General features: G+C 44.7%; 1 protein-coding gene across 3 annotated transcripts in view; it reads left to right on the forward strand.

Annotated features, from left to right (window-relative positions):
* Positions 1-20,738, forward strand: part of Rad51b (RAD51 paralog B) — a 631,041-nt gene that overhangs the window by 556,806 nt on the left and 53,497 nt on the right. For all 3 annotated transcript variants that reach the window (XM_045154309.1, XM_045154308.1, XM_045154310.1), the window contains exon 9: positions 20,139-20,242. In XM_045154309.1, coding sequence (XP_045010244.1) covers positions 20,139-20,242 — 104 coding nt within the window. The remainder of the gene's footprint in view (positions 1-20,138; positions 20,243-20,738) is intronic.

Genomic DNA, 20,738 nt, shown 5'->3' on the forward strand with positions numbered 1-20,738 from the left:
GACTTCCTTCTGGCCCTGAAGTATGGCCTGTCCATCTCCATCCCTGCCTCTTGCCCTCCAGCCCAGTGCCTCCAGTGGATTACAACACAGTCCACAGGAGAAATCTCGCCCTGTCAGCAGATCGGCTTTACAAGCTGACATGGGACATACGCACATTCAGACTCAGGAGAATGGCCGGGTTTTAGTTCCAGTTCTGCCTGGCCTTGAGTCACTTCTGCCTTTGTCTGTTTCCCCTGTTGGTAAAGAGAAGATAATGAGCCTTTCCACCTATCAGGCTCACTGGAGTGCCATAAAGAATAATGAGGTGTTATTTGTAAAGTGCTTTGAGCTACTGGGAAAGAGGAGGGGGTGAGCGCAGCACAAAGCATTATTGGCTGGAAGTACTTATCAAGTGAGCTGCTTAACAATAGAGGGGAGCAAATATACTCAGAAATGAATTCCAGGGACTAGCCCTGCTTTGAATTTAGGAGGAGGTTTGGGGACCTAATAGGTAATCTAGTTCTCCAGCCTCTTTAGCGTACTGGTACCTAGGAAACATTGTTCTACATCCAATGCAGCCCGCACTTTGGGTTGGGAATGTACAGTGTGCATGTCTGCCTGTCTCCTGTTCTCAGACTGAAGCTGGGTCGTGTCGTGGCTGTTGTTAAAGCCTCCAGCATCTTCCATCCTTGGGGTGGGGGAGTTTCACTGAGGAGCTATGCAAAGCAGTTTCTATGCAGAGGCAGGACTGCTTGCTGTTTATAAGGCTGATTAATGGAGTTTCTAAGTCTCAAGTGCCTGGGGAACAATTTGGATGAAGCAGGAAAAGTCTTGATCATGGTTGATCTTGTTTACTATGCCACTCCATGGGAATTTTCTCGGGAACTTGGATCAACGCCTAAGGCAGTGTGGGGCTCGACAATGGCCACTGTGGCATCCTTGTACAGGTTGAAATGGGCACTTATGCCTAGGCAAAGGTGAGCTTGCCAGATCACTGTATATATCCACAGCCTTCTCTTAAACCCCCTTGTGCCACAGAAAGTCAGACAAGAGATGTTTATGGGGCCTGACATATGGAAATGGCCCCACCTGATTGTTCTGGTGAGACATCAGTCTACATACCCAAACTCCATTGTCTCAGGACCCTCAGCCCCTGGAGCAGGTTGCTGTCGTTTCCAGGGTCAGGGAAGGAGAGAGGAAGCTGAGCTGGGGAAATGATTTGAGCTCACATAGCTCTGTGGGCTGACTGGACAGTGAGTGGGAAGAATGTGGCTGCCTTGCGGGGGGCGGGGGGGCAGAAGGAGGGCTGAATTTATCATCCCCCTTAGAGGGTGCAGGAAGAGGTCAAGGGGGCATCTGGAACAATAATTTTCCTGATCAAAGTTATACTAAGGAAATTATACTGATTGCATCTTAGTCCCCTGAAGTTTATGAGCCTCTTTGTAATTGCTGCTTCCGCAAACCATTCCCCTCTGTTCACTGGTTCTCCAGGCCTCTGTCTGCGGACTTGCTAGATTTTCCCCTCCTAGAAGGATGGGTTCCCCAGCCAGCCAAGTCTCCCCACTCTGGCTCTGCTCTGAAGTGGCTTGTGGGTCAGCGCACTGGCATCCCATCCCCATGCGGGCCATGCACACGGCGACATGCCTGGGCTCCTCTGCTGTGTGCCCACTGTGCCAGTGTACTCGGCCACCTGGACCCCTGCAGGAGCTGACTGACCCCCGCAACCCAGCGAGCTCCCAGCTCCTGCCTGTGTTTCCCTCGGCAAGTCACGCCTCTGCCTTAAGACGCCAGCCTTTCTTGGAGGCCCAGATTTCTTGTTTGTTGTTTGAATGGCTCAATCTAAAAATCAGTTGGACTCCTTCATTTCCCTCTCCCAGGGTATCCATTTGATCCTCCCCCAAAGAGTTCTCAGGGAAGGATAATGAGACTTTGGCCTGGGCGCCTGTCCTTTCCTTCACCTCTGCCAGAGCAAAGTCCAGGGCGGGCCTGACCTTCCCTAAGCTAGGCCAGTAGAGAAAACTGTGGAAGCCCTCCGTTCCTGGGGCTCCCCACAGGCTGCGCCCCCAACCCCCACTTTTAAACACACACACACACACACACAGACTCTTTTTCAGCACCAGTGCCCCAGTAAGCCACTGGGAACACAGGTCTGGTCAATGCAGCGGCCTCAGCTCCCCACCCCAGAACATCCCAGCATCAATGGGAAACAGCACGATCTGTCAGCATCGCCCCTTTCTTCAGGCTTTCAGGGCCACATTCTCCACGGCCATCTGTTCCCTTTCACCTCTGTGGACAATGTTGCTTTTTCAAGTCAGCGATTCTTCCTCTTTATCCCCTCCCGCCTGCGCTCCTGCGCTTCCACCCTCTCTCCCCTCGCCTCTCTCCTTCCGAGCCCTGTGAAAAGTAGCTTCTCTTAAGATAAAACGTCCCCCGTCCCCCCCAAGACAAAGCAGTTTTCCAACCACTATGTGTTGAATTTTTATCTTAAACCCCCCCTCCTTTTTTTTAAGTGGGGGCTCACTACTTTTAAAGTTTGTGATTGTTCTGGGGTTATTCTTCTGAGAGGGAAGGGAGGGGGAGAATAGAAAAACTTTTCAGTCATGAGTAAAGGAAATGCAGAATAATAATGGGTTTAGGCTCCTTCTGACAGTCGCTTGCCTCTTTAAAGAAGGAACCTCCCTTGGCAATTGGGTTTAAGGAAAATTTTATCATTTTGAGGTCTCTCCACCATTTATCTTGTTATTATTCTTTCATTGCTGCTGTCTTAGTTGCCATTGTTGTTTTTGTTCTTTTGTTTGTTTGTTTTTTCCAGGTAGCGTCTGGCTCTAGCCCAGGCTGATCTGGAATTCACTATGTAGTCTCAGGCTGGCCTTGAACTCATGGCTATCCTCCTACTTGAGCCTCCCGAGTGTTCTATTTTGAATTTACAGCTAGAACTGCTACAGACCCTGTCATCTTGCAAAGAGCCATAGCCAGTTACAGAGGTGCCCACATGTAGACAGTGCATCACCAGGACCCTCTAACAGAAGCAGTAGTCCTGACCCAAGGGGTGGATGCGAAGGGGTATTTGTCTCAGTCCTGACTAGTGACTAAGTGACTTTCCTAAGGAATAATGATGATAGTCTTTAAATTAGTTTTATTTATTTTTCTGTTTTTATTTTCTGTTTTTGAAGTAGGGTCTTACTCTAGTCCTGGTTGACTTAGAACTTATTCTGTAGCCCCAAGCTAGCTTTGAACTCACATCAGTGTGTTACCTTAGCTTCCTAAGTACTGGGAATAAAGGTGGATACCACAATACCTGGCTTAGAATCTCTCATTTAAAAAAAAAATTCTTAACACTTGATTTTTTTTCTTCTTTGAACCATTATTTTGCTTCATAAATATGATGTGCCTGTGGTAATGTCATGAAAGCTTTATGGGCCATGCACAGTGAGGAGGCTATAATAATCCACTGCTAGGATCTAATTTAGCTGCTGACATGAGAAGTATCCAGAACCAAGGTCTGAGTCCTGGTTGTCTGGCAAAATTGGGGGGTGGGTGGGCAAGGCAGGCACATGGGCCCTGGAACTCAGACTTCAAGAGTTTGAATCCTGGGAGCTGGAGAGATGGCTGAGTGGTTAAGATGCTTACCTGTGAAGCCTAAGGACCCATGTTTGATTCTCCAGATCCCACCTAAGCCAGATACACAAAGGTGAGGCAAGCACAAGGTTGCACATGCCCACTAGGTGACACAAGCATCTGGAGTTTGATTGCAGTAAATGAGGCCCTGGTGCAAAAATTCTTTCTCTTTCTCTCCCTTCCTCCTTCTCTCTTTCTCTCAAGAAAAAAAAAAAAAAGTGTTTGAATCCTGGCTCTACACTTTGCTCATTCTCCAAATGGGGGTAGTTTGATCATCTGTAAATAGGAGCAATGATAGTATCTACTTCATATTGTTGAAATGACTCAGACTACCATGGAATGCATTTAGCATGGTTTCTGGCATACATACATCCTTGGAGGCATTATCCATGGTCACCATCCCTCTTCCTGCCTCATAAGCACAGCACAGATAAAACATGGACTACCTACCATGTTTGTTCACCTTTACCTGCTTCTTCATTGTAGAATTACCACTGATAAATCATAAAATGGGGCTGGAGAGATGGCTTAGTGGTTAAGGCACTTGCCTGCAAAGCCAAGGGACCCAGGTCTGACTCCCCAGGACCCACATAAGGCAGATGCACAAGGTAGTGCATGTGTCTGTGGTTCATTTGCAGTGGCTGGAGGCCCTGGTGTACTCATTCTATCTGCCTTCCTATCTCTCTCTAACAAATAAATAAAAACAATACTTCAAATAGAGAGAAATCATAAAACTATCAATAATGACTAACATAGCACTTCTATTTAGAAATGTCATAAAACACAGAAGCATCCTGAGGCATAAAAAGATATGAAGTCAGGCATTTCTGGCAAAGAAGGTAAACCAGATGTGTAAGAGAAAGAAAGCTAGTCATGATTTTGGCGACTGATATTATTTTACATATTTCTAGTTGGAGAAAACCTGGAGATTTATTTTTCTTTTGGTATCAGTTTCTTGAAACCTATCACATGACTGAGTTTTCCAACAGTATGGAGAAAGCATTATTGAAATATGCTTTTCTAGAAAGGTGCAAATGATACTTAATAATAAATTATACATTCAAACAATGAGGAGAAGAGGGGATCCAGAAAATGGGGTGGAGCTGAGGGTCCATGTTTTCCCGCCTAGAGGGGAAAAAAGAAAGGAGAAACAACTGGTCAGGGTGTGGGGTTTAAACCTAGCTCTGTCACTTGCCAAGCGGCCCTGCTATTTTTTCTTTCTTTCTTCCTTTTTTTTGTAGCTTAGCTTCCTCTCCTAGAAAATTAGTATGATGAGGGTGCCTCCCTCATAGAGATGAGTAAGGTGTTTATCCCAGCACCTAGGACACACTCATTTTTCCCCAAAATGTAACCTTGTAAGTCTCTACTATTAATGCATGATGTCAACCGATGTCTGAGATGCAGGGCCCATTACACTGGTCCGTGGTCTTGATTGCACCGCTAATGCTGGTCATGTTAGGTAAACTCCTAGTTCTAACCCATTTCTGCATAAACAGCGGTTATGAGGAAGAAGAAATTGCTTTACTTAAGAATTCATATTTCACAGATGTGTCCTGACTGCCTGACTGCCCACCAAAACCAGTTCCCCCAGTTAAAATAACCCTGCTGGTATCAGCACATTTGTTTTGTTAGGTTCCTCTCCTACCATGAGGCGACTGCCTAAGACTCCCCCACTATACCCTAGGGATTGGGGCACCCCAAGGGAACAAGAGACCGCCAAACCAAGGTTATCTCCATGGCCTAAAACACCTGCTCCACAATACACACACACACACACTCTCTCTCTCTCAAACCTTTTGTTAGGACCTTATAACATGTTACCTGGAGCTCACTGTGAATGCTTGTTCCAAATACAGCTTTCTTCTCTAGTTTGTTGTGAGCCTTTTGTTGATGTGGTGGTCCTAGGGACCACCCTCCTACACATGCAGTCCTGTGTGAGTGTGAGTAGTGTGTGTGTGTGTGTGTGTGTGTGTGTATGTGTGTGTGTGTGTATGTGTGTGCAGAATCCCCCCAAAGAGAAGTACAGCAGCTTCGCCCTGTCTTCACTCAGGAAGCCCAGTTCCAGATGTCGAGGAAACACAGGCCGCATTAAGGGAACTGAGCAGCCAGGCTGGATGCAGATCCAGCAGGGGGGATGAAAACCCTCTGGGTTCTTGTCCAAAGCTCAGGGAGTCCGGGACAATGGGCCCTCGCTGCTGGTCTCCTTCTCTCTCCACTCCTCGGAGCCTGCAGGGGCGGCGGGCACATGGGCCGCCAGCATTCCATTGCCTCTCACGCAAGTGGCTTGCGATTCCTATCGGTCCTTCTCCATCCCAAAGGGACGATTGAGACTGAGACGGGAGGGAAAGAAGCCTAACAATAAATCCTCGCATTGACGCTAGGTGATAATTAAAAGCATTCTCCACTTGTGATGTGCTTTCAGATGCCAGAAGGGAGGCAGCTGGGATGGCGGGAAGGCCTGAATGCAGGCCTGAGCAATGCCTCCAGCAAGGTGGGTTTCAGTGGCCAGGCCACTCCCCATCTGTGAAACCGGAGTGACACTATATGCAAGTCTCGGGATCAAAGGAAAGAAACACTTCAGTTCACTTTATCAGCTGCACTTATATCCTCAGAGTTTTCAAGCACCTCAGGGTGTCTGTCTCCTGTCCCCCTTGATTCTCTTGACTCCCTGAGTGACATTGTTCCTTCCTGAGTGACACAGAGATCTGGACCTCTGAAAGTGAGGCCATGTTTGCCACTCTGAAGAACTGCAGGTCGGGGAGCCTGACTGAGCAGGGACCTTAATGAGGGGCTGCAAGGGAGGGACCCGCCTGCACTGGCCCTGGCCTGTTTCATGCCACAGGCTGTCAGCTGCCCCTCCTCCCGCAGGCCTTTCTGAATGCATTGGGTGGCTCCTTCTGACAACAGCTCCAGTCAGATGAATTATGACTGTTCTGGAAAGCACTTCCATCTCTCCTCGCACTTCCTCTTGGGAAGGGAGAACAGGATAAAGTCAGCAGACTGGATTTTTACACACTGGGCCAAAGGACACTGCCCACAATCATGTCTTCAAGATGGAAAGGACATGGGGCCCCATCACAAGACTGTGGGTGGAGATTCTCTAATTCAAATAAGTGCATCCGGGCATCGGCAAGCAAAGCTGCAAATCCCTAGTATGTGACTGCCTGCAAATGTGTGTGTGCAAGTGTGCTTACCATCTGGGAGAGCGTTTTAAACATGCAGATCCCCGGACAGCACCGGAGATGCTGATCCCTGGATTTGGGATGAAGCCTGGGATTCAGCATTTGAACTGTTAGCCAGGTGATTCTGATGCATAGAACACACATTTGATCCAGTCCCATGTCCTGCCAAATGATTTTTTAAAAATATTTTATTTTTATTTATTTATTTATGTGAGAGAGGGAGGAAGAGAATGGATGGGCACACCGGGGCCTCCAAAAACACACCACCATGTGCATCTGGCCTATGTGGGTCTTGAGGAATCGAAACTGGGTCCTTTGGCTTTGCAGGAAAGTGCCTTAACCGCTAAGCCATCTCTTCAGCCCAAATTCTATTTTCATACACAAAAAGTTCCAGGAAGAGTGCAGTGAATGTGCGTGCCCCTTACCTGAATTGTTGACATTTTGCCCTATGTTTTATCTTTCTTGTTGATTATTGTTCCTTGTCTGTTTTATAGTATTATGAATTTATTATTTGTGGAATCATTTATAGATGTCATGATCCTTTATCTCCAGATAGCTTATCATTTGTGTCCCAAGAACAACAGTACCATAATTTAGTTATTATTTCACCCAGGATGTTAGCATTGATACAATACAAATAATCTAATATACCAGTGGTATTCAAACAGCCATGCATCGCAGTGACGTCCTCATGGCAAGTCTTTCCGGATAGACAGCATACTTAGCTGAAAGGTCATTTTACATTGATAGTTTTCTAAGCCACTGAGATTTTTTTTTCAAGAACATATTTCCTCATAAATCACAACATTTCTTCTCGTCTCCTGTCCTTACTGCAAAGAGCCAGTGAGTCAGTGCAGGCATGAAGCAGGAACATCCAACCCAGGCCTGAGTCCAGATCAGCTAATGCTCTGGGAAGGGACCTCAGCCCCCAGGCTTGGGAGTTCCTTGTGAACTGAGTTCCCCAAATCAAACCCCATAACTATCAGGGTGTCCCTTCCTGTTTTGTTAGCTGAATTGTCCAAACTATGTCCTCAAATATGTAAAGCTTCTGACTATTATCTCACTGTAGTCTGAATATCCCAGGAAGAGTAACTGAGAAGGAATGCACCATGTTTTTACCCTTCTCAGCTCTCTCCCACAGCAGCTGGCTGCATGCAATGTCTGAGGGTCATTTCTTTCTTCGAGCAGTCAGGGTTGTAATCAATCTGCTGTCAGGATAAGCAGCTGTGTTCCTTCTACATCATCCATTGTCACCTAAAACTAATATCAGATAGTCAAAGGAGGAGATGGCGACCATGTATATAAAACTCGAGACTGACCAAAACCAGCTCTGGGATCCCCTGCGGCCTCAGATTCCACAATGGGGCACAAGACAAATCTCAGGCCAAGGCAGCTGATAAGTGCACTTTGAAGAATTCACAGACAGCAAGTAGAATACATCGTGGGGGAAAACACAAACATTTCATGTAAGCATCTTCCTTGGATGGAATTTGAAAATCAAAAATAATATGCCTTGGATTTCTTTAAACGGGTCCAGTTTTTTATGTTTTATCTTACTAGTGTTTACCCCAAGGTGGTGTATGTTTTCTCCAATAAGTGAATTCGTTTTTAATTAAGAAGTTCTTTTCAGAGGGTCAGGAGATTTGGTTACAGGTCACCATCTAGGATTTTCTCCCTCAAGTAAGAAAGTCACAGGAGGAATGATGTGCTGCTGGGAAAGAGGTGTGGGGACTCTAGAAGCTGTCTGGGGAGTGTGGTCAGCTAAGATGGCAAGAGAAGTGTGTTTCTTTCTACTCAGATGTTGCGTTCTCAGGCTGTTGCTTTCCTAGCTGCCCTTGAGGACACTAATGCCTGTCACCTCAACCCCACCCGAGAAGCCCTGGGCAGTCTCCCCTTCTGAACAGTTTGGTTGGCAGGTGGGATGATTTCCAGACTTACCCTTTGCTCCTAGAGCGCACGTCTTGATTCTAGACAGTTTCTAGCTGCTATCCCTGAAGGGTGACCATACATCCTGGTATCCACAGGACAGACCCAATTTATCAGTGTTATCCCAATATTATTACTGAAAGGGCCCCATTTCAATTTCAAAAGCGTCCTGATTCGATGATAACGTGCACAACCCCTCCAAGACCCCAAAATATTTTCTCTCCACGCAAAAGCCAGTGGCAGTGCGCACCAGTTTTCAGCCGGTGGTTGGCTTGGCCCCGCCCCGCTCCTGCTCCTCCTGCCGAGGATGATGAATCCACCTGTATGCCATGCGCTCTAGAAGTGCTGAGCACCCCTCCTCTGATGGCTTCTGCTCTGCATTTCTTATTTTCCCCACTAATGACTTTTACTGAGACTTGAAAGGGCCTAGGCAAAATATGAACTGTATTTATCTTTTTTTTCCCCTTCTAGCCAAGAAATACTGGCGATGAGGATTTTTGCTTGAACGGTGAGGCAGCCCAATGCCTCAGCAGGCCCGTGGTATTGGGTGAGGGAGTTCTTGCATAGTTTTAAGCCTCTGATCTTTTATTTGTAGATCTGAAAGACTAATAGCTTTCAAGTATTTTTGAGAATTTCAGTGCTCCAAAGGGTATAAATAACACAAGATATTTCTTTCTCATCTAAAATGGCTGCACAGATACTGCGGTTTCTTACTCGATAAATAGCGTGTGGTCTCTGGGCCAGTCAGTGGAACTGATGTTTTTTTTTTTTTTTTTTTTTTCCAGTGCTCTATTTATAGAGCTAGGTCAGAAATATCACTTCCGCTGGAACTTGACCTAGAGACCACTGTCAGTCTTAGAGACCCAAGGAAGTTGAGAGCCTACTAAATACAGCTGACTCACCCGTTCAGTTAGCAAACTGTAAGCCCTCAAGGGAGTTAAGTTTGCTGAAGAATAAATATCTGAGCCTTCCCAATCCCTTTTATATGACATTTTCCCGCTGGCCTCGTGGAGTGTGTAGTTCACCCTGAGTCCTTGTTCTAAAAGTCTTTTGAGTTTCTAGTCTCCCTTCCTTTTCTCAGGTCCCCATTCATTTTCTTCAGCTGCGGTTGCTGAAATTGTCTTTTTTGCATTGAATAGAGTGAAAGCTGGTGAACCACTGACAAGGGTAGCTTAAACTGATTTGGGGTAAAGCAGTCTAGCTTTCTCCTAGCTCATCTTTTTATTGGGGTAGCCAGGATGCTCAGTGACTGCCCTATGCCCAATAAACATAAACACATACATGCTACATCTCAGCAGCTTCCCTGGGACTGGTTTGAATGGGAGAAGCTGAGTTGAATAAAGATAATCTACTTCTTTAAAAAAAATTTAATCATTTTATTTATTTATCAGAGAAAGAGAGAGAATGGGTGCGCCAGGGCCTCTAGCTACAGCAAACAAACTCCAGATGCATGCACCACGATGTGCATCTGGCTAACATGGGACCTGGAGAATCGAACCTGGGTCCTTGGGCTTCGCAGGCAAACACCTTAACCGCTCAGCCATATCTCCAGCCCAGATAATCCACTTCTGATGCTGCTGTAGCGCTTACACACCTGTATTAACCTTTGTTACCATGAAGTTGTGTTTGCTAGGCCATGGTCACTGGCCAATGCATGTTTTCTTAACATACAGTTTTAATAGGTAGAACAGCCTAAGAAAATAGTCTGAAGAGAAATCTGCTATCAGAAAAGGGACAACACATTTGTGTATGCACTGTCTTCAGGGACCAGTGGGTGCTGAGCAGGGCACAGCAATTCAAAGATAGCATGCAGCATACAGTGTGCTCAAATTTCCTATAACAGTTGAGGCTCTGGATAAGGGACTATTTTGTTGTTGTCAAAATATCATAGACACAATAAAAATTAAAAAAAAAAAAACAACTCAACTAGGAACTTTTGAAGTCATTTTGCACTCCTGACCCGAATGAAGAAATTGAGTCTTAGAAAGATGACATAACTGGTCATTTCTGAAGACTGCTCTCACGGTCTCTGTTATACTTGTTAAAGACCCCCCCCCCCCACCTTCTCCTACGTGGTACATCAGAGCCCACAGCTAAGTCAGAAGCAGAAGTGCAGTGCAGTCCCCCGTCCCCGCCCCCCAGTCTGCTAGAGCTGACGATAAACTACCGTGAATGACACAGAAAGTTCTAATGGTAGCATGCCACTCCTTCCCTGCACTTATTTGAGTCCTGAAAACATTTGTATTGTTATCCCCTTTCTTTTCTTTTTTAAAATTTTCTCCCTTCTTGTCTCAATAAGTTGCTTTTCATCTAGGAACAAGAGGGACCAAATAGCCAGCATATCTCGTTGTCTAAGGCCACGAACTTTCCTTCCCCTCTGTTCCTATTCTGGGAGTCACTGCTTTGTTTTTCCTCTCTCTCTTTCTCTCTCTTAAACATGGAAAAGTCTATTCTTTTAAAGTTGACCCTTCTGCTAGAGGGCAAACATGTTTCTGTTATACACTAAGATTCAGTCTGACCTCCCAGAAATGCTTAGCAGAGAAGTCATAAATTGAACTGTTTTCAGAGAAGAACTTTCTCATTACAGGCTCCCCAAATGGCCCCTTCTAAATACTGACACAGCTTGGTACCAGATGCCCATTACCTTTCTAGAAGCCAGGGCTACATAACAACCTGGTTATCCTCCTCCAGCCTGATTGCATGAGGGCTACACCCTGAATCGACAGAGCAGGGAAACAGTTTCTTGCCACGTGCGAAATGTGTCTTTATATCCAACTCCTACTCCAAAGAAGTAGGGAATTGGATCCAAAAGATAACAGTCATGAAAGATATTTTAGTATCCAAATCTTACTGTTTTAACCACTTCATTACTCATGTTTTTCTATCTTGAGTATTATTGGAATTAAAAAAAATAGGAAAAGTGGTGATTAAACTTTCCTTCTTAGATTTTCATCTTCTGTATTTGATCACCATTGTTCCTGTCATTTATCCATATCATGTATCCCCATCGAGGGTCACCAAGAACTTTCAGTTGCCTGGAGGCAAGAATTACTATTCTCATTTTACAGATGGGTAAGCACTCACAGGAAGGGAACGGGCTTTGACTCACCTAGCAGAGTCACTGAGAGAATGGGGAACAAATGTTCTCACAGTCGTTTTGAGAGTGATTTGACTTCGGTGTAAATAAAGTAGGTGTGTTCTGTGGAACACACCCAGATGTTTCTGCAGGTTCAACCCTGTGCTGGTGAAAATTCCCCGATAATGAAAATGTTTTCAAAGCTCAGTTAATTTATTTGATTTTTCTTTTTTAAATTTGTATTGGAATCCACCAAATTCCAGACAATGAAGTCATACCATGTTGGCAGATCTAAATATCACAATCATTCACAAAGGAGCCAGAGGGAGAAAGTGCCCCAGTTATTAGAACTTCTACTTACAATGAACAAAGGGAAGATTGACTTATCTGTTTTCTGACCAATTAGGTCACCATGCAGGAAATCACCTATTATGAAAAGCCAGTAAGCAGATTTCTCCTCCTTAAATTTCCCATAAACAGCACTAGTGATCATTAATGTCAACCCCGGTAGGAATGCTGGAAACTCAAAAGACGGAAAAGAGCACTAAGTTGAAAATAGGGTTTATAGTAATTTCTAGTAACTTCCAGCTTTCCCATCTACCTGTATCAAGGATTCTACCCAGTCACCTTTGGCTCTTCTATTAAGTGAAGTAGCTTTCCTATCCTGACCGTGTTTTGAAGCCTCTAACCAGGGAGGGTCAGTCCCAGGCCAACCTGACTTGCATGAATCCAGCTGCTAGGCCAGTTGGGCAAGGTGAAATAACTTGCCAAGCTGGGGCATGTGCTCTTTTGTGGAAACTCCTTGCCCTGGGTTATCACTGAACATCAGGACAGAGGAAGCTGAATGTAGAGCCTGAATGACAAGCAGGGTTCAGATGAGTGATAAGATACTTGCAGTATACCTGTCCGGGCCATTCCAGAGACAGGCCTTGAGCAATCCACGCCCTTACAGGGGCCCCTGTGGGCTGGGAGAATGACAAGATAGGTGACTTGAGAGAAGTGACGAGGCCAGGGAAGGCTAATCAGAGTAGTGGTGAATGCTTAGCCTAGTTTTGAAACTTAGCTCTGTTTTTCACCAACCACGTGCCTCAGTCTGTCAACAGCATTGATAATGTTGCCTACCTCATAGGTTGTTGTGAGGATCAACAACTAAGATCCGTACCTCACACAATGTAAGTCTATGTAAGGGGCTTACATAGTGCTTGATATATAGGACCTTAAAAACCAGCATTGAATTCTCAAGCTCTTCCTGTGATTTCTCGTCTACTGGCTTCGTATTTGGAAATGCTTCTAAAAATACATCTCCTTAAGTTTGCTCACTCATTCCAAGTTCTTAATGGATAAGTTTCTGTGGCCCTTAAGTTTAGGACCTGAGTTTACCTGTCCAGAAAACAGTCAAGTGTATGGGTACCATTTTTACTATTGTCATTGGGTTGGTGGCATGGGGAATTTTTAATGTTTTTATTTTATTTTATTTTTTTAGTTATTTGTTAGGTATTTATTTGTGTTTATGGAGTTTTAAAAATAGTTGCTCATGGCTCTGACCTCTGAAAACATCCTGTGTCTTCTTTTATACCCAGGAAACTTCAGCTTTATCACCAGAAAATGTTTTAAATTCTTAACCAATTAGTAACTTCTAATTATTCACATGCAGCTTTTTCTTGGCAAAATTTTAAACTGAACCTTCCTTCATCCTATCCCTTAACAGACACATAAGCAGCTAGCTTCTAGAGTTTGCTTGGAAAATATGACTCTATTGATTTTAGCTTAAGTGAGGTAGAATTAAGAATGTAAATACGCTGCAACAAGTATATAACACAGTTCAACCTTCAGTGGCACCAACGTATGAGTCATTTAATCAGTATTTATAAGCATTACTGTGCCTCTGACTTGTGTTAAGTGATTCAGGCCTGCTGGCACAAATCAGCTGTGCCTTTGGCCCATTTATAAAACATATTAAGGTCAATAGGAAAACACACAAATAATGTACCATGAGAGGATGAAACAAAGTGCATTGGAACTTTAGAGGAGGAATTCATTATTTATGTTTTGGTTAGAGAAGTTGGCACGTGAGAGGTGCCATTGGAGGCAGGGTAGATTTTAGACATGAAGACACAGGAGGATTTCAGATGAACCAGGGTATTTGGGAGAGAAATGATTACATTGAAACAAAGGCTGTGGCAAATGGAATGAAGAGAAGATGTGTTGAAAGGCAAGTTGGGCACAGGGTAAGAGTCTCGACTTCCCATCTTGGGGATTTAAAGTTCTTTGAAAGCACTTGGGAGCCATAGAAATCTTTGGGGCATGTTCATGGTGAGTGGCAGGATAGTGAGCTTAGGTGTGTGCTTGGAGGCAACGTAGCAGGTAGGAAAACCGAGGATGGGCCTCAACAATGAGAAGCAAACAACAGCAGTCAGAAAGCTCAAGCAGAAAAGCTGGGTGTGGTGGCGCACGCCTTTAATCCCAGCACTCGGGAGGCAGAGGTAGGAGGATCTCCGTGAGTTCGAGGCCACCCTGAGATGACATAGTGAATTCCAGGTCAGCCTGGGCTAGAGTGAGACCCTACCTCAAAAAAAAACAAAAAAGAAAAACAAAAACAAAAACAAAGCTCAAGCGGGCATCCCAGGTGGGAGCTGCTATGCAGCGGAGCTGAAGGGAGATGAGAGGAACGGCAGGCAGGACATGGCCATGGCTGGGATTTTATAGGTAAGTCAACAGAATTGGAAATAAGACACATAGAAGGTGAAATTTTTAAATGGAAGTGAATTAAAAGAAGGAAGGTTGAAGAAAAAAAACAACAAGAAGGGGCTGGAGAGATGGCTTAGCAGTTAAGCACTTGCCTGTGAAGCCTAAGGACCCCTGTTTAAGGCATGATTCCCCAGGACCCACGTAAGCCAGATGCGCAAGGGGGCGCATGCATCTGGAGTTCATTTGTAGTGGCTGCAGGCCCTGATGTGCCCATTCTCTCTCTCTCTTTCTCTCTTGGTCTGTCACTCTCAAATAAATAAAATAAAAATAAAATAAATAAATAAATAAAAAAAAGAACAAGAAGAAGTGGTTAATGTACATGGGAAGCCATGAGCTTGATTTGATGATATGGAAGTAACGTGTGAAAACTCACGTCAGGTTTGCGGTTCTTGTGGGTGAGGATAGAGGACAGCTGGGTGTGGTGACACACACCTTTAATGGAGCGCTCAGGAGGCAGAAGTAAAAGGGTCACTGTGCATTTGAGGCCAGCCTGAGACAACATAGTCAATTCTAGGTCAGCCTGGGCTAGAACGAGACTGTAGCTCAAAAACCAACCAAACAAATAAAAAACTATCTAACACAGAATAAAGGACAAGTACTGAGACAAATCAAAGGCTGAAACAAAGGCTTAGAAATGATCCATGCTGGGTCATGCTTGTCAACAGTGAGACCATGCCACATGGGACAGATATGGCAACCTTGATGGAAGTGAGGCCTATCAGATTCCTAAGTGTTTGTGAAAACTTAAAAATGTAAAAAAAACAATGCTTCCTCTTTCTCTCTCTCTCCCTCTCTCTCTCTCTCTCCCCCTCTCTCTCTCTCTGTGTGTGTGTGTGTGTGTGTGGTGCTGGAGAATCAAACCCAGGACCTTGTGCATGCTAGGCAAACATCCTACCAGTAAGCTATGTCCCTTTGAGCACTCGGGAGGCTGAGAGGCAGAGGTAGGAGGATCCTTGTGAGTTTGAGGCCAGCCTGAGATTACATAGTGAATTCCAAGTCAGCCTGGGCTAGAGTGGGACCTTGCCTCAAAAACAAAAACAAACAAAAAAGTTAGTTGAGTTAGTTGCTGAATCTGTAGAAGGAAGAGCAAACCCATTGTTTCCTAGAGCTCCGAGTACGGTTGGGATACCAGAGACTGAGAGCTCATGGTATTAGGGTTTATTTTGGGTCTGAAGTTGATTGTGCTGATTAGGTATAGTAAAAGTCATTCACCTGGGGCTGCAGAGATGGCTTAGCTGTTATGCACTTGCCTGTGAAGCCTTAGGACCCCAGTTCGAGGCTTGATTCCCCAGGACCCACATAAACCAGATGCATCTGGAGTTTGTTTGCAGTGGCTGGAGGCCCTGGTGCACCCATTTTCTTTCTCTCTCTTTCTGCCTCTTTGTCTGTCTGTCGCTCTCAAATAAGTAATAGAAAATAAAAAATTTCAAAAACAATCATTCAACTGTACATTTTGAATGGGTTAATTATATGGTGTATGATTTATCCCTAATTATATGATGTGTGATTTATCCCAGCAAGGCCATTTTTAAATTGGGGTGTGTGTGTGTGTGTATGTGCATGCGCGCATGTGGAGGCCTGAGGTTGACGTTTGATGTCTTCTTCAATTACTTTCTACTTTATTTTTGAGACAGGATCTCGTACTAACTTGAAGCTCACAGATTCAGCTAGACTAGCTAGGCAGCAAGCCCCAGGCCTTCTCCTGTTCCTGCCTTCCTAGTGCTGGGGTTCCAGGTGTACACCCCCACTCTCAGCTCTTTATGTGTGTGCTGTGGATCTGAACTCAGGTCTTCATGCCTGTGTGGCAAGCACTTAACTGACTAAGCCATCACCCCTGCCTAGTAAAGCCCTTTAAAAATGTATAAATGTATTGTAATTATCCTGATACTGTAGTTTTTCTGTAGCAATTTTTCTCCATATACATGTCTCTTTTAAGAAGTAAAAAGTGATAGCCAACATGGAAATCATTATGGGAGTTTTAAAAAGACCCTAAAAATAGATCTACCATGTGGCGCTGCTCAGTATTTACCCAAAGACCTTCTAGTCAACAGGTCGCAGAGCCTCTTGCACATAAGTGTTTACTGCAACATCATTCACAGTTGCTAAGTTGTGGAGTCAACGTAGGTGTCTGTCAACGGAGGCATGGGTAGTGAACATGTGCTATATACACACAGTGAATTTTTCAGTCATAAATAAAATTGCATTCATGTCCTTTGCAAAAACGTGTGCAATTCATATTAATGATACGATGTAATAATGTTCATATTAAGCAATGTTAAGTCACTCCTAGAAATTTGGATGTCACATTTTCTTTCATTTGTGGTTCCTAAATGTCCCATAGAGGGCTGGAGAGATGGCGTAGTGGTTAAGCGCTTGCCTGTGAAGCCTAAGGACCCCGGTTCGAGGCTCGGTTCCCCAGGTCCCACGTTAGCCAGATGCACAAGGGGGTGCACGCGTCTGGAGTTAGTTTGCAGAGGCTGGAAGCCCTGGCGCGCCCATTCTCTCTCTCTCCCTCTACCTGTCTTTCTCTCTGTGTCTGTCACTCTCAAATAAATAAATAAATAAATAAATAAAATTTTTTAAAAAATGTCCCATAGATATCAAGTATCATGCATATATGTCCTAAAAGTAGAAGAAAACAGTAGAGGAACACAGGGCCCTAATGGAGAGGGGAGAAAGGAGAATGGAGGGATGTATGGGTGGAGATATGTTCAGAGCACATTGCATGTGGTATGAAAATGACCTTATGTGAGCCAGTACTATATAAACAACGTATGCCAATGAAGCAGGTAGGAAGGGTAGACAGGGAAGGTACACTAAGGGAGTTGTTTATTTCAAGACAATGGAAGCAAGTGCATCTCTATGGTAATAAGGACTTTCTCCATAAGAATAGGCAAATCCCTGGCCTCTTTGCCGAGGAACTTTAACTTTATAGCCACTGAAGGCATTTAGCATTAGACAGGAAGAAAACTGACCGTGCCCAGTTCCATGGAGTCTGCGAAGTAAGCAGAAGAAAGGGGCGCAAAAGGCATAAAAGAGAAAGAAATCACCCCTTGGTAAAGCCAGTCTCAGAGAAGGCCGGGAGACTGGTTAGCAAGGGAGGGGGAAGTTTTAGCAACTACTCACAAGCCGTCAAGATGGGTGAAGGCAGAGAGATCAAGAGGTCACAGGAAGCCATTCGGTGAGGGAGTTGGGATGTGGGGGTAAGAGGAAGACCCAGAAGCAAAGAATGAAGCATGCGGAGGGCAGAGTTTGGGAGTCAGTTGTGCATTGTCAGACACGGAGGGGTGCTCATGGTTGCCATGAGAGAAATGGGGTGATCAGATCCCCACAGGCAGGATTATTTGTTTTCACGTGAATTTGTTCATGTTTTGAACCGTGTTCACAGTGAACCAAGGTCACCTCAAATTTTGTTCTTTTCTATGCCCAATTCTCTTTCAAGCCAATATTCTCACCTATTGAGGTCCCTTATGGTGGTATGATTCACGTGTCCCCCATAAACTTAGGTGTTCTGAACGCTAGGTTCCCAGCAGATGGTTATTTGGGAATTAATGCCTCCTGGAGGGAGTGTATTACTGGGGGCGGGCTTATGGGCACTATAGCCAGTTTTCCTGTGCCAGTGTTTGACACACTCTCCTGTTGCTGTTGTCCACCTTGTGTTGGTCAGGGGGTGATGTCCACCCTCTGCTCATGCCATCATTTTCCCTGCCATCGTGGAGCTTCCCCTCGAGCCTGTAAGCCAAAATAAGCCTATTATTCCCAGAAGCTGCTCTTGGTTGGGTGATTTCTACCAGCAATGCAAACCTGACTGCCAACATCCCTGTTACTGACTTCCATCTAATTATTTTCTCCATGGACTGGGGGAAACATTAGGTATGTGTATGTTGAGATACATATATATACATATATACATATGTATGTATATGTATGTACATATGTATGTATGTATATGTACATATGTATGTATATATATGCATACATATATATCTAGATCTATCTATTTATCTATATATATATATATAGAGAGAGAGAGAGAGAGAGAGACAGACAGACAGACACATATATTTGGTATTAATGAACATAACATCAGGATTCTCCATCTAGCACTATTATGCTATTGTATTTGGGGCTGGATAAATCTCTGTCGTGGGATCTGTTGTGAGTGTTCTAGAATACTTAGCAGCATTACAATCCTCTGCCTGCTGCTTGCCAGTAACTCTCACATTAGACAGGTAACAAAATCACTCCTAGCGAGGAACCTCTGAGCAGCATTGATGTGATGTAGCACTTGGGCCCAGGAGCTTAAGATTGCCTGCAGTTGGTGCCACCTTGAAGTGCTTGAAAGGAAGTTAAGTTCATCCTCCATATTGAGGGTACAAATCACAGTCACACGATACCATAAGGGGACAACAAAGAAAAGCTCAAAGCCTCATTTTATTGAAACTAATTAAGTGAACTGGAACCTCTGAGTTCTTGTATCCTTGTGGAAAAGAGATGGTATCTCAATGATGTGAGGCAAAATGTCCAATAGCCTCCCCCCCAACCCCGATGTCCAGTCTTCCTGCCATGGCCTGGGATCCTAGTGGGCACAAGAATGAGGATGCACCAGACACTATCTTGGGGACTGGCTTCTCCACAGGGGGCTTGGAGGCTTGCCCCTAAAGAGCGGGGAGGGCAAAAGCAGGAATGGTTTTCTCCTGGCAATGTCAACAGGGACCAGAGACGGTTTGGAGGTGTAACTTGGGGTCGACTAGGAATTCAGCTGAAGTTCACCTCAGAACTGCCTCCTTACAAGAAAGTCTTAGAAGGCACAGGAATGTTTCTTTTGGAGTCAAGCTGGCCAGATATAAAATGTTGAGATCTTCCAGATTCCTGTTCTAGGTGTGTGTGTGTGTGTGTGTGTGTGTGTGTGTGTGTATGTTTGTACAGGAAAGGGAGGGTAAAGGAATTTTATATGTATATACCATCAGTTTTTCCATATTGATGAGGAAAATTGAGTTACGATTCTTACCAAGCTAAAAGAAATTGAGCATGTCTATTAAACTAAGGCTAGTTCATACCTGGCTTTTATTTTATGGAGTGGTATTATGCCCTTCTGCCATGGGTATGGAGAGGCTTGGCTTGTTATTAGCGGTGGTTCCAGGCTGCCTTACAATGCAAGTTCTTAACCACTAAGCCATCTCTCCAGCCCATAGTGTAGCTTCTTATTGACGTATAACCGCCATCAGTAGCCCAGTGGTGGTCGTGTTCAGTGAGGCTGAACATATTGCTTCTTTTTTGTTGTTGTTTTTTCGAGGTAGGGTCTCACTCTAGCTCAGGCTGACCTGCAATTCACTATGTAGTCTCAGGGTGGCCTTGAACTCACAGCAATCCTCCTACCTCTGCTTCCCAAGCACTAGGATTCAAGGCATGCGCCACCACGCCCGGCTTTGGTTCTTATTTTTAATCTCATATTCCTTAGTGCTCTCTACCCTCCACTAATTCACCAGCACTTGTGGAAATGGAGTGAACTTGGAGAATTCTGAGCATGAGTACTGACGAGGCATTATGATGAATGTCACTATAAGCAAGGACATCCATAAATCTGGCTCTGCCCTGTCTTGTTTCAGGCACTTCTGGATCTAGCTGTGTAGTGGCTGCCCTGGGAAACACATGGAGTCACAGCGTGAACACCCGGCTGATCCTCCAGTGCCTGGATTCAGAGAGGAGACAGGTGAGTTCTTTGACAGAGTTCTCGTGACTTAAAAGTCAGGGGACAAGTTGGAACTAGAAACCTAGGTGAACCATCTTCTGAAAGGATTTGCCACCTTGTCTGTCCTGGGCTCTAGCAAGGAGAGCATGCAGAACCCTTTCTTTTTCCAACTGCAAATAAAATAATGTGGGGGACTAATCCCACCCAGGAAAACAACATCAGAGGAGGCCTCACAGAGTTAGCCTCCCCCTGAGTACAGTTCAAACCATTTGTGAGTGACCAAGGGCCACACCTCGAGGGATTTTAAATTATCCATCTCGAAATGATTGTTTCACTAGATATTTGTTAAGGACCAGCCAGCTTTGTGAATGAATTAAATAGCGTCCATGCTTTTTCTGGGTGCATGTGTGCTTCTAAAACCTTAAACAGACACGTCCTGCGAAGTGCATAAACCCAGATTCTGGGCACTTTGACATCGCCACATATGCTAGTGGTTTAAAGTAATAAATGATGTCAG

The sequence above is a fragment of the Jaculus jaculus genome, chromosome 7, assembly GCF_020740685.1.
Source record: "Jaculus jaculus isolate mJacJac1 chromosome 7, mJacJac1.mat.Y.cur, whole genome shotgun sequence".
In the NCBI taxonomy this organism is placed as follows: domain Eukaryota; kingdom Metazoa; phylum Chordata; class Mammalia; order Rodentia; family Dipodidae; genus Jaculus; species Jaculus jaculus.